This window comes from Cynocephalus volans, chromosome 8 (assembly GCF_027409185.1).
Source record: "Cynocephalus volans isolate mCynVol1 chromosome 8, mCynVol1.pri, whole genome shotgun sequence".
Classification (NCBI taxonomy): Eukaryota; Metazoa; Chordata; class Mammalia; order Dermoptera; family Cynocephalidae; genus Cynocephalus; species Cynocephalus volans.
The window spans coordinates 48472253-48486649 of NC_084467.1; the positions used below are offsets into that span (position 1 = coordinate 48472253).

At 40.4% G+C, this 14397-nt stretch overlaps 1 protein-coding gene across 2 annotated transcripts in view; it reads right to left on the reverse strand.

Moving 5' to 3' along the window:
• The window catches only part of DAB1 (DAB adaptor protein 1), a 253974-nt gene extending 252727 nt beyond the window's left edge, over nt 1-1247 (reverse strand). The window contains exon 1 of one of the 2 annotated variants that reach the window (XM_063106628.1): nt 1175-1247. In XM_063106628.1, coding sequence (XP_062962698.1) covers nt 1175-1241 — 67 coding nt within the window. In that variant the 5' untranslated portion in view covers nt 1242-1247. The remainder of the gene's footprint in view (nt 1-1174) is intronic. The other variant, XM_063106627.1, reaches the window with a different exon arrangement.
• Nucleotides 1248-14397: the final 13150 nt, after the last annotated feature.

The window sequence follows — 14397 nt, forward strand, 5'->3', positions numbered from 1 at the left end:
GGACCAAATTCTCCAGAAAACATGACAAGTGGTAGAATTATTTTATTATCACACTGTGTATGACAGCCTTTATTGCCAGATATCGGCGCCTCCTCAACGTCAAGAATTTCCTAAGTGGTTAGACATAAAAGGTGAAAAAAGATATACCGCTCTGAAGGAGTTCGCAGTTTACTGGACCAACAAAAACATAGGGGATTTTTAATAAAGTGAGATACTAACAATGTGCTACTGAAACAAAACAAACAAAAGCAACTAACTCAATTTGGGGGGTAAAAAAAGGCTCCCCCAGGACGCAATGCTAAACTCAAACCTAGAGGATAAAGTAGAGCAACAAGAGGATTTGAGGCTGGATTAAGAGTGCCTTGGTACTCATAGTGTGGTTTCTGCACCAGCAGGACCAGCATCATCTGAGAAATCAGAAATGTAGTCTCGGGCCCCACCCTAAACTTACTGCATCAGAAATGCTGGGGATGGAACTCAGCAATCTGTCCTTTAACAAGCCCTCCAGGTGACTCTGGTGCTGCTGGAGTTTGACAACCATTGGCATATGCAAAGGTGAAATAAAATAGGCAGAATGCCTGGAGAATTGTTGAGCTGGGGGAGGTTAAAGGGATGGGCAGAAGGCATATCTGGAAGGTCTTTGTATATTATGAAAAGAATTTTGGATTTTGCCTGAAGAATAATCGGAGCCATTAAAAATATATAGGTTGAGCATCCCCAATCTCTGAAAATCTGAAACCCAACCGGAAACCTTTTCAGTGCAGACAAGATGCCACAAGCAGAAAACTCCACACTTGACCTCTGTGACAGGTCATATGTTTCATGCACAAATATTGTGTAAAATTACCTTCAGAGGATGTATATAAGTTATATATGAAACATAATTGAATTTTATGTTTAGACTTGGGTCCCGTCCCCAAGATATGTCATTACATATATGCAAATATTCCAGAATTGAAAAAAACCTGAAATCCAAAACACTTTTGGCATCAAGCATTTCAGATAAAGGATACTCTATCTGTATTATGAGGGGAAAAAAACCCAACAACACCAAATAACTATTAAAATATAAAAGCAATCATAAAGGGAGCTCTTTATATCATAATTCCAGAGATGAAAAAGTCATACCTGCACAGAAAAGTAGCCATTAAGAAGGAAACAAATTCAATCCTACCTTTCTTTCTGGAGTCTTTCTTGGCGCTGGTTTTCACAGCTACTTGAAGTTCTGTCTCAGTTGACATCCTACTTAATCCTTAGTCCACTTCACACAGATCCCAGGCCTCGCCAGGCTCATTGAGGACTCCTCTCCAAGAGAAAGACTCCTCCCTTCAGAAACGACACCCCGAGCTGCTCACCTCATCCACTCTTTTTGAGTGCTGCAAATCAAGGCAAGAGAATATTCAGAATAATCACCCTTTCGAAGTTAAACAAAAATTATCAAAAATAAAAATAAAAAATGAACTGGCAAACATACAAGAACAAGAAAATCTTGGTCTTCATGTATACACTGCTCATATGATTTCATGAATCCTTGGACAGGGTTTACAAAGCAAAGGGAATAAAAGTCTTATCTGTAAAACTGTTTGTTGAAGTAGCTAACTCAAAATAGATCTTTCAAAGTGTGGATTTTCAAGAGGAACAAAACCCAACTCTTTGTTTTCCATGTCTCTTATTTTCAAGCACTAGATGCCACCCAGAAAATACAGCAAAGGCCTATTTCCTGACTAGCCCCATGGAGACATTTCCAATGACAGGGCACCCATCCATCAGCTAAGCTTGATCAGAGCCTTGGCAGCTAAAACAGATCATAGGGAAGTGACCTGTGGTCTGTCCCTCACTGGCAGGCATCAGAGGGGACATGGAGTTTACATACATTTGGACTCCAAAGGTAAGGTGACAAATGGGGCTGAAAAACTTTCCAGCAAACCAATTTTTATGTCAGCTTTTCCCCCAGCTATAAGAGCAGAAAAGCATTTAATATGGGGAGAAAAAGAAAAGAAGCAGGCTGACACACATTTCACTCATTCATTCTCTAATAAATATGCACTGCACAAAACCAGGTATGATTAAGTCCAGACACTGTGCTAGGAAAAGAATGATGATGATAATGATCATACAACCACTTCAATTACAGCTAGTATTTACCATGCACTTACTATATACTATGCCCTCAGCTACTGCTTCACATACATTATCTCATTCAATCTCATTTAAATTGAATTAATGTATTCCCTTTGTCAAGTCAACAGTCTTTCCCAGTGACTCTCTGATAGTTATATTGTCGAGTTCCACTGCAAATAAACATTTCACCAGTTATCCACTTTTAAAGACTATTAAGAAAAAGCTACTGAAAACGAATCTTCAAATTGTACAGCCAAGCCTTAGCTCATTCCACAGATGTAGAACTGTTTAATCTGAAAGGGTTGATCTCAAATGCCAGTTCCAGCTCAAAAAGAATAATGACCTAAACCTCTTAATCATGACAATTAAAGATGGCTTAACTAGAAAAGCCTAATATAAAAGCTACACGAAATTATAGTAAGGCTTAAATATGGGGAAATTGCTACCTTATCCAAAGACCCCTGACTTCTTTTTTTTTAATAAGCTAACTATTTTTTAAAAAGGATGCTTCCCTGAATGATAGTACTTGAGCTAGAGGGTCTAAGCCTAGAACAAAGGAAAACAGAAAACTATCTTTGTAGAATGGGGTCCATAAAACTGTAAGTAGAAAATGCAAACTTCTCCTGCCACTTTTGTGTCATCTACCTGCACCATGCCACCAACCCACATACCGTTCCTAACCCTTCCCCACTAAGGACAACATTCCGTGGGAGATGACAGAGTCACAAATTTGGTCATACATAGACATAATTAATTTTGTTAATAATATTTATCATTTTATTGCAACAAATATTTACTAAGAAACTACTATGGGCCAGTTGCAAACACTGGCTCATTCATGTCAACAGACATTTACTGTGCAGCCATGCTGGCCAAGAGCAAATAGTCAAAGCCTGATTCCTGTCCTCAAAGAATCTCTGTCTAGCAGAGGTGTCAGTCATGTGAGGGACTGCAGTACATTTGACCAGAACTAAAACAGGCATAAACATCAGGCATACGGGGTACCAAGGATTCACCTTTGCTTGGAAGAGCCAATAAATCTTCACAGTGGATAAGCCCTACTCTGTGGGATCTTGAAGAATGATGCTTCTGTCAAATGGACAATAAGGGTAAAGACCAATAGGTTCTCAATAAATGTACGTGGAATGAATATATGAATGGTTGTTTCTGGCAGAAGGATCAGTTGTGTGAAGGCAAGGAGGCTTGAAATCAACAACCAAACTAATGAAAGGAAGCACATGTCCGGTAGGGAGGCGATATACTTTTCCCATGTTTCCTTGTGGGGATCTCTGTCTATAAAATGTCTCACGTCTGCCTTGACATTATACCAATCCCTTAAGGTTCAGTTCAGAGAGACACCTCAGGCAGAAAGATTTTCTGATCCCTCTAGTAAAGTGGAATCTCTCTCTACTTAGATTTTTTGCCAATTTCATAGTTTCAGCCACTTACAAGCCATGTGATACTGAGGAAGTTATCAACCCCTCTTTGCCTCAGTATCTTCATCTGTACAATGGGGATAATAGTGCCAACTTCACTGAACTGTTATGGAAATGAAGCGTGGTCACACACATAACATGATTGAAAGAATGCTGGCACACCTCCTGGTAAGCACTTAATAATTATTAGGCACATAATTTCCTGTGTTTATCACTCAAAGCCACATGGCTGGGATGTGACCACAAGTTCATATTATTATCTCTCCTTACAGAAGAAGAAACTGAGACAGACTTAAGTTTGCTTTTTGAGAACAACCTGTATAAGTGGTGGAATCTAAGATCTTTCCATCATGCTGGTCTTGCATACAGTAGGTATATAATCCATAAGGAAAGAAGCAGAAATATACAGATTTTATACAATTTCAAGGATTCTTAAAAGTCAGTGTACAAAACTGGATTGGACTTGGGCCATTTTCTCCCCTTCAAACTTTACAAATCACGATATAGCACCTCTCCTAATTCTTATCTCTAGAGTCACTTGTTCAACAAAATATGTTCAAGCGTTACAAGCATTACTTGTGAATTTCTGTCGTACATCCCTATGTCAATAATGGAAGGCAACCAACATCATTCTGAATAAAAACTTAAATAAGGAAGCTGCAGTACAGAGAGAATGTACCATAGTGTGGACTCTGGCATCCCCTTTCATTTTCCAAAAGCCAGAGGTTGAGCAAATGCTGTGAAGTAACTCCAAATTATTTAGGAAATTCATTTCTTTGTAATTAAGGAGATTAAAGTCCTCCAGGGCCAGAAACCATGTGACAACTCAAATCATTTTACCCAGTAAAAGCTGTGAAACCCTATCAGTTAAATTCAGGCTCGCCTAGAATTTTGAAATGCTTCAATAATGTTTCTTTGCTCCACACAATCTGCAGTAATTTAATATTCCTGAAGTGTGTCAGGTTTTTTATAATGAGCTCTTCAAAACCAAATGTGAATTATGTAACATTCCACTACAGACATTCTGTCTAGTGAACTGCTTCTAGAATGTAAAATTCAATGATCAGTGATGGGGGTGGTGGTGGGGGGAAGCAAAAACACCAAACCACAAGGCAGAGAAAACAGATATGCCTTTTTAAAAAAACAAAGCATAAAGGTTTGAGCAGCTACAACGGAACAAACACATATTAAAACACATATTATAATACAAATCTACTCTCTCTCCCCCACCCACTCCCTTCCTTATACAATCTTACAGTAGAATAGCTAATGTTTATTGAGGGTCCACTATTTTCCGGGTGCTATGCTACACTATGAGCTTTTCATACATTATCTGATTCACTACTTGCAACCACTTGAAGAGTTAGATATTATTATTATCTTCATTTGACTGATAAGGAAAATGAGACACAAGCTGGTATAAGAGCTTGTCCAAAGTCACAGGGCTAGTAAACAGATAGCACAAGGCAGGTTGCAAGCCACTCTGTTCCCTGACTTCATTCAAATCCCTCCCAGATGTCCGTCAATGGATGAATGGATGAACAAAATGTGGTATAGCCATACAATGGAACATTATTCAGTTGTAAAAAAAAATGCAGTACTGATGTATAATTGCTACAACTTGGATGAACCTTGGAAACACCAGGTAAAGTGAAAGAAGTTAGACTGAAAAGGTTATATATTATTTAATTCCATTTATATGAGATATCCAAAACAAGTCCATGGAGCTAAATAGCAGATTAGTGGTTGCCAGGGATTGGGGAAAGGTGGTAAGGGTGAGTGATTGCTTCATGGGTACAGGGTCTCCTTAGGGCATGATGAAAATGTTGTGGAACTAGATAGAAGTGATCGTTGTACAATGTCATGAATGTAATACATACCACTTTAAAATGGTTAATTTTATGTTACATGAATTTCACCTGAATTAAAAAAAAAAAGAAACAAAAGAAAACAAAGCTTATTCCAGCTGGGCCCCACACCTTGATATAAGCCTTGTGTATATTATGCTAAAAACACTGCAAATTCCAGTCTAAAAGGACAACGCAGACCTACAAACCAAGAAAGAGTCAGTCTTCCCAGAGCCAAGACTTTGGAGGGGGTGTGGCAGCAGTTGCATGTAATAAAAACTGCATGCCACTATCTGTATGTTTTATGATTTGGGGCGTATCAGTCAGCTTCAACCAAACTATAAAGCACAGAAAAAAATGCCATATATCAAGAAGGCACGAAGTTTTGCAACGGTACAGATGAGGACCCTTAATGTCCTCATCAGCAAAATGGGACCATCAGCACATATGTAGATTTGGAAGGTAAATGAGATTTAGACACTTAAAAAGCCTAGCTCAATCTATATAGCATGCTACCTTTTTGTGTACGAAAGGAGGAGACATAAATCTGTTCGTCTTTACAAAAAGAAACACAGGACAAACAAACCAGACCAAAATAAAGTTGTTTTTCTACATGAGGAGATACTGAGTGATGGAGTGGCTGGTGGCAGGGCAGAAGGGATCCATATCCTTAGGGTGATATTCTCAGAGTATAGCTTTTTGCATAATTTGCACATTTGGAAGCATATTAATGCTCTACATATCTGAAAAAAATTAAATTAACAGGGATGGAAAGCAGGGGGAAGTGTAAAACTGAAAGCAGGCAGAAGTGAATTAATTCAATTGTGTGTTAAGTGGGAGAAAAATCTAATCAAATAACTTATGAACACAGAACTGGACTGCATACAATCAGTCTTGGACAGGAAGAGCAAAAACAAATCCCAAACTCCTTTTAGTAGGCTTGCTTTTTGTAGAGTTATAGGCAAAGCAATTCTGAAATTATTTTAATTACGCTACGGGACTGAACAAATGAATAAATGCACTGATGTTCCTGGGAGCCAACAATCTCACTATGAAGAAGAGATGTCCAAATATGGAAAGGAGGAAGACAGGAAAGAATGCTATGGGGATAGACTGGAAATTGGAGATTTCAGGGTAAACTCATGATTTATAAAATGTACAGGCATCTGTATATGAATGTGTATGTAGGTATGTATGTATGTGTTTGTATGCAAATATTTCCTAGCTCCTTCCACTCAAAGGGCCTAGGAGCAAAGATACCTCAGTAACAATGAGACACCTACTACTTACATTTTGGTCATTCTCCTACCATTCTCCAGTAAAAGAAACCAGGATTTCTTGGAGAAATGGGTGATCTCAGAGGTGAGGCAGGCAAGCATAAACTAAGCCTGAAATACCTTGTTATTCCAGAAAACAGGAAAGTGCTCAAAACAAACGAAAATGATGGAGGAATGTCATAAGGACACAGAAGCCATTATGAAACAGCTCCCAATTGCCTAATCCAGAACTCTTTTAACACCAGTATAATTAAGGATGGTAATAAATAATAAACCATAGGAAAAATAGGAATCCATGAATCCATACTGACAACAGACAGATAAACAAATGGGGGAAGAAGGGAAGGCTGCCTTGCTTAGAGTAGAACAGGTGCTGACTGGTAAATACCAAGGGAGCACTGGAGTTATAAAATCAACATTTTGCAGCCATCAGAGTAAAGATGGGTCAGGTAAGAATCATCAACAGATGCTAAATTCAGGGAAATTTTTTGATGAGAAGCAGAATATTTGCAGGTTTTAAACTGTCTTCCCACTTATTGTTTATCAGTTCCAAGGGGAAAGATTGTAATTATGCAGTGGAGAAAATGGACAACACCTCAATTAGGTTATCAAAATTAACATCAACAAAGAGGGGCAGATGGATAGCATGTGATTCCTGGAGAAGAACACAACACCACTGCCCTGTTAGGTAGAATTCTGGCCAGGAATCTAATCAGATTATGCATTCAAAAATGGGAGGGGGAGGGCTTTATTCTACAAAATTGTAATATAAGACAAAGAAAGGCTGTGGAAATATTTTAGATTAAAAGAAACTAAACAGATATAACAACTAAATAAGATATCTGTACAGGATCTTGTACGGGAGAAAAAAGAGATACTACAAAGGAAATTATTAGGCCAACTGACAAATTTGAATATGAATGGTGAATTAGATAAAAAATATTGTATCAATGTTAAATTTATTTTATTTAAAAACTTTTCCTGGGGTTATATAAGAGAATATACATGTTCTTAGGAAATACACACTAAATATTTAGAAGTAAAAGGCCAAAATATGTACACCTTTTGAATGCTTCGGGAAAAAAATCATATGCATGTATATATGTACATGCATAAATATATGTGCATGTGCATATATATGTACACACATAAAGAGAGAGGAAAACCACAAATGATAAATCAAATGAAATAAAACATCAGCTATAGGTGAATCTAAGTAAAGAGCATAGGATATACTTTGTGTATTTTTATTCCTACACTTTTCTTGTGGTTTTAAGATTATTTTCAAATAAACAGGAATAATTTTAAAAGCCTAGTTCAGACCCTAGCACACAGAAGTATGCAACTAAGCCAATTTTGGTCTCACTTTTCTTCTAACTTCAGGCTCATTCCAGCTCCCTATATGGCATACTTTCTAATTCCCAAGGCTAGCTGAGTTTAAAATTAGTTTACAGAGGTCAGTTCTTATTACAGATTCCAACTTCATCCCTTTATCTGCTCAGACTGCCTGACTCAGCAGAAGTCTCTGGACCAAGGTTGTTTGGAGCAGGTCTGTTTCTTCCCGAGCTCTGAACTTCCTCTCTAGACTCTGCCCTCTGTGCCCACTCAAACATTTTGTCCTCCTGCCTCACACACCACTGCAAGATCCTTTAATTACTCAGCTAACTCAGCCACAGTAGGCCTTTTGTAGATTATATCCCTGGGAGTATGTCATTAACCAGCCAATCTTTTTTTTTTTTTTTTTTCAGTATGTCAAGGGCTATCTGATCTGATCCAGTCAATTTGGAAAAGGCCTAAAATTCCCCCATTTTGCACATTTGTTCTTTTCAGGGACACGAAAACAGGAAATGGAGAGGCTTTGTTGGAACCCAGTGGCGGCACTTCTTAAAAGCTGCTGTGGGTGTGACAGGTGCTAGCACTGTAGGAACCTGCGGCAGAATAATATACAGAGCTGCTACATCTCACTCTACTAATAAAGGACCACCATCCTTTCAGCAAATGTACAGTCCTTGTCTGCTTTGACCAAACTCTTCAAGAAAAATAATCAGATATATCCCTGGCTTTAAAACTTAAGTCCACAAAACTGGTAAATTTACAACCTCAGTGTAGACCCAATCAAGGATCTCTTGCCATCCCTGTATCAAAAAAGAGGAGAAAAACCACAGAGAAAGAAGATGTCTCTTGATCTGGAGCTCATTTTCACTATGTTGCATTGTTGGTTATGTTTACCTCGCATTATGGGGGAAAAAAAGAATTTCAGGCATCTTCAGGCATCTTCCAGAAAGCTTTATAGAAAGCCATTCCCCATAACAGGATAAAACACATAAATGAGGAAACTGGAGTGAAGGGAAACAAAGAATTAAAAATGAAGGTGAAGAAGTTTTTTAAAACCTATACAACTGCAGAAAATAGGCCACACATTTGGTTATGAGATTCCTAGAGGCCAAGGCAAAGAGGGAAATATGATCAGTTAAAGGTTTCTCAAAGACTATACTCAGACAAATCTTGTTTTCCTTTTGGACCAGAAGTAGAGAATGAAAAGTATGCATGGGCCTTCATGAAATCAATGCAGTGTGGTATCACAGATATCAATATAAGCAATATCTCTACAAAATTCCAACAGAGAATGTTCAATGTCCCTTACCGTATACTCAAGGCATAAAACTAATACTGAGAGCATAATACTAGTATTAATAATTTAAAATGGGGCCAAAACAATGTGGCCCAAATCCATTTTAAATTGTCCATGTGCATGACATATTTTTTCTACACTAAATTGAAAAATAAACAAGTAGAATCTTGCTATACAGTATCTGGTGGTCTGGCTTTTCTAGAGTAAAATGTAGGATTAAACAGACTATTTAAACTTTTTGTCAGTTTACTCATCAGTAAAATGGGATGATAATGGGATTATCTCATGGGTTCAAATAAACGGGGATAAATGAAAGTTATGTGAAAGAATTTTTGGAAAATATAATGTTATGTTCCAAAAGATAGGCACCGTTATCATTCAGATATCAGGTGGTGGGAACAAAATTTGTTTATTTAATCAAATTCAAAGCTAACAAAAGTTAGAACCAGGTTTTAGCAATATTAAAGAAATTTATGTGATAGCAACATGACATACTGAGGAACATTTCATTTAACTAATGGATCACACAGTTTTGTTAAGTATTTACATCACCATGAGAATTCATTACATAAACTCTTAGGTCAGAAAAACAAATGTATACACCTAAAATAATTTCATTAGTGTTTTCAATATTTGGGGCCCCGGTTCCACCCACCCTTCTACAATCCTCCCCTCTCATTTTACAAAAATGTGTCCGTAGTGGCAGAACTTAAAGCAGTAAGCAGTCCAAGGGGCTGGGTTGGAATCCTGCCTGACTCCACCAGTGACTGCCTATGGAACTTTAGGCACTTAAGCTAATTAAACACTCTGAGCCTCAGTTTCTTCTTCTGTAACACGAGGATACCTTTTTATCTTGCTGGGTTCACAGGAGACCAAAATGAACAAAGCTGTATAAAGTGTTGCAGCTGCTTGCCTTGCATTCAGCTCATATTCTCCTCCTACTTCTCCTTCTCTCCTTCCTCTTATTCCCTGTCCTATCACACAGCTGTGTGTCTGTCTCCCCACCTAGGCCTTAAACTACCCCACCCAGAGCAGGAGTGTGCCCCATCCATTTTAAAATCCCACCAGCCACTGGCACAGGGCCTGGCATAATGTATAGGCAGGCACATATTTGAGAAAGGAAGCACAATCACTTACTCACTGAACAGTGGTTATTAAACACCTATTCTCTGGCAGACTACTCTTCTAGATGCTCAGAAAGAGATAAACATGGTATAGTCTCAACCTCAAGGAGCTCAAATTGCTGTTGGAGAGGGACGCAGAGACAGTCATTGCGTGGTACGATAAAAGTTAGTACAACAGAAAGCACAGGATTCCCCAGGGACACAGAAGTCAGGTGCCTACTTCAACCTGTGGCCACATGCTTGGGGTGGGGCATGGTAGAGATAGTCACTGGGACACAGAAGTAAGCCTCCTTAGAGGAGGAGATCCCTATACTGAGTTCTGAAAGACTAGTACATATTAGTCACCCAAGAAGAAACTCTGCAGATGACGGCAGGAAAGAGAGAAAAGACATAACCAGTCCTGGGATTTCAAACAGCTCTTTGTAGCTCATGAGTGACAAGAAGTGAGGTTGGAGAAGGAGACAGAGGCCAGCCTGCGGTGGTGGCCAGCCAGTGAGGAGCTGGAAGGGGACCCCAGATGCCCCATGGTCTCCAGTTCAGGGCACATGGAACCCAGGGAGAGTTCAACAAGGTCCACCAAGCCTTGTGATATCTACTTATTATTTTTTTTATCTAACACATAAGAAATAGTCTATTACTTTAATATGCAGACTAACAGTAACACATGTATGTAAACTCATCTATAAAAATTTATAGGATGGTGCAGACCTCAATAATTATTCATGGATGCAGGTGATTCCTCTTATGTAAATAGGGTCATTACATGATGTAACAGGGAAGTGACTGATATAGTTTAGGTTCTTTCAAGACGGTGCTAGTGCTGGCCCAGGAGTCACTTGGGGGCTGGCAGCCAGCAAGACTGGGCAGGGAGGCCAGCTGGGAGACCGCTGTATTAATGGGCTACTAAGTTTAAAAGCTTATGCTCTTCAATTGTCCTTTCCAAAGAGGTCCTAGGTAAATGAATCTTCAGGAAAAAGTAAAAAGCGAACATCCCCAACTCGTTTGGAACCTAGCCATTCAGACACAAGTTCTGTCCATCAAATCAGTTCCACACACGTTTCCCAAGCACTGACTCTGTGTCAAGAAGACTCTGCAGATGCTGGAGGTGGAGAGACACGACTCAAGGGGGAGCCGCTGCTTCGGCCTCCCCAGGCAGGGCCTGGACTCAAGTGGCTTCTGCACCTGCTCCATAACATGCCAATCCTGAAGGGCCCCCCCAGCCCCCATCAGCTTCTTTAGCCGATGCCAGTCCTCATTTTAACCCCACGCCCCACTCGCCAGATGAGGGGCAGGCACACCATGTGTATTTACTCTTCACGACTGAACGCCTCCACCATCATCTCTGTCGCCCCCACCATGTGTGAGAGTAACACCGAACTACTGCTATTCCCTGGGGTCTTGTGGGAAGTGAAGACAGTTATTTAATGAGGCCCTCCCTGTGAAGGGGATTTTAAATAAACAAATGCTGTATTTGGCAGCTTTACCTGCTGATTTACCTAGAATATATACCACAATTATTTACTCTCCCTTCCACAGGCTGCATTTCATTATCTTCAAAATTGACAATGGGAAAGAACAACGGAACCAACACCTGTAAACAGCAAGCCACAGAGCAAGCGTGCAACAGATGTCCCCAAGTGCCTGGCTTCCACAGTGACCCCTAGCAGGGACGCATCCAGTGACTGTTGGGGTCACTACAGCCATCAATATATTCCTCCTGCAAGAGCCCTGCTGATTGGTCCCAGTCAGGTCATCCCTAATAGATGCCCCTTCTCCATGCCGAGACAGCTGAGAGATGGGGGACATGCTCTCTCCCATCACTGACATCCTCTTTTTCTTCTTGCTCTTCTCAAACAGCAACTTTTTACCACCTTCCTTTTGAAAAAAAGGCCTTCATCTTCCTTTGCTCTGCTAATGATTTGCCAGTCCAATCTCGATTACTATATGATGGGATACAAGGATGGCTCAAATTTCCGCCACAAAAGGATCTGCACTTGACGGGAAGCAAGCCAGTTTCCACAATTACCTCCCTGACACAAAGCACACACAACAGCAATCACCATGGGGCCGTGTTTTCCTGAAGCTACGCATGAGGATAGATATTCTGACAACTGATGTCTTTTTGTGGTTGTTTCCTGATTTGTGAATGTATTTATTTGAACCATCTCACAAACACATAAAAATTCAATCGCACTTGGAAAATAACGAGCAAATCAGCAACATGGAAAGCTGTGTCCTCCCCACGAAAAGGGTCCTCGCTGTTTCACCCAGCAACCCCCTCCTGGGGGAAGCCTGACCACCTACTGCCCTCTTCCCCCTGCAGACGACACCTCTATTGATGATCACAGCAGCACAGCACAGCACCCCCAAACTGCTGCACACTGACATCACCCGAACAGCTGCCACCAGCCCCAGGAGTCTCTTTTAACTGGTCTAAGTGCAATCTGGGTACGGGGATGCTTCAAGCCTCTGCAGGTGACTCTAAATGAAGCAGAGTGTGGGAAATGCAGGAATAATAGTTGAGAGAACTCACAGAAGCCTCAGTGGCAACATGGCCCCACTCGCCACCAGGTAGGGTTTGGGTGTGTTCACTGCAAAATGCAATGACTCAGAATACATAATCTATAGAAAATATTTGTCAAAGAGTGGTGTTGGTCACAGGCAGAAAAATGTGGCCCCCTCCAAAGGTGTTTTCGTGCCCTCATCACTGGAACATGATGCAAACAATTTAGATAACGAAAATTTGGACTTCTGAACTCGTGAGGTTTAGATGAGATTTGAGATTTTGAACTGATAAACCACAGAGACCTTTAGAGGAAGTGAATGTATTTTGCATGTAGAATGGACGTGAATCTTTGGGACCAGAGGGTGGACAGTGGTAGACAGAATAACAACCTTCACAGATGTCATTACTCCTAATCCCTGGAACCCGTGAAAATGCTATGTTACATGGCAGAGGAGATGGGTGTGCTGCTACCCTGTCTGCTGCAGTGCCCTTCACTCCGGTCGAGTCCCAGCTGACTGGGCCCTGGGTAGATTCCTCATCAAGGACACTTCACTGGCTGACCAGTGGTCACAACTCAGCCTGGCAGGAAGAGCTATGTCCAAGACGGATACATAAGAAGATATGCATATGCTCTCTTTTAAGAATTCAAACTCACTAATACAGACTCTGTCCACTGGTAATGGGACATGAAGTGAAAAGATGCACAGGGCAAGGCCATGACTTTGCAGAAATTATGAGTTAGCAGAAGTGAAGACGAACAGAAGCCACTAGTAGTAAAAATGTATATAATCAGGAGAGACAGGCAGATCATTTTCAGTAGCAGAAACTAAGGGTACCCAACTACAAGCAGTAAAGTCCTGTACAATGGGAGCAACATGGCAACGCAGGCCCCAAGAGATATCCAGGACCCTTCCTGTTAGGAAATCACACCCCGGTCTCCATTAGGCCAGGCCGTGGTGGCTATTTCTAAACTCCAGAAAAATTCCTCCCTGCCTTACTGCTGTGCATGGCCTTACAACACCATACCCCTCCTTACTGAGGGCACCTACAACAAAGTCTGAAGCCCATATCCAGTGCCCCGACCTATCCCTGTCACCTGAACCCTTACAGATCACCATCCATATCTTGTGTCCAGCAAACAGGAAAAAAATGAGCATCACAGTCTCACAGACTTGCCTGGGGGTTTCAAACTGTGGCTCCACCAAGTCCCAGATAGGTGACCCTCGGCAAGTCTCTTGAAGTTTTTGATCCTCAGTTTCTACCTCTGTAAAGCAGGAAACTGGTAGCTTATCCCTAATGGTTGCCTAGTAGAAAAAATAAGGTAATACATGCAAATTTCCTGGTACTAGAGAGGTATTCATTACATATTGTTTGCCTGCCCTCACTCTACATCATTTGCATATAATTTTTTAGAATGAAAAGGGAGAAATTTTCGATATTTATTTCCTATACAA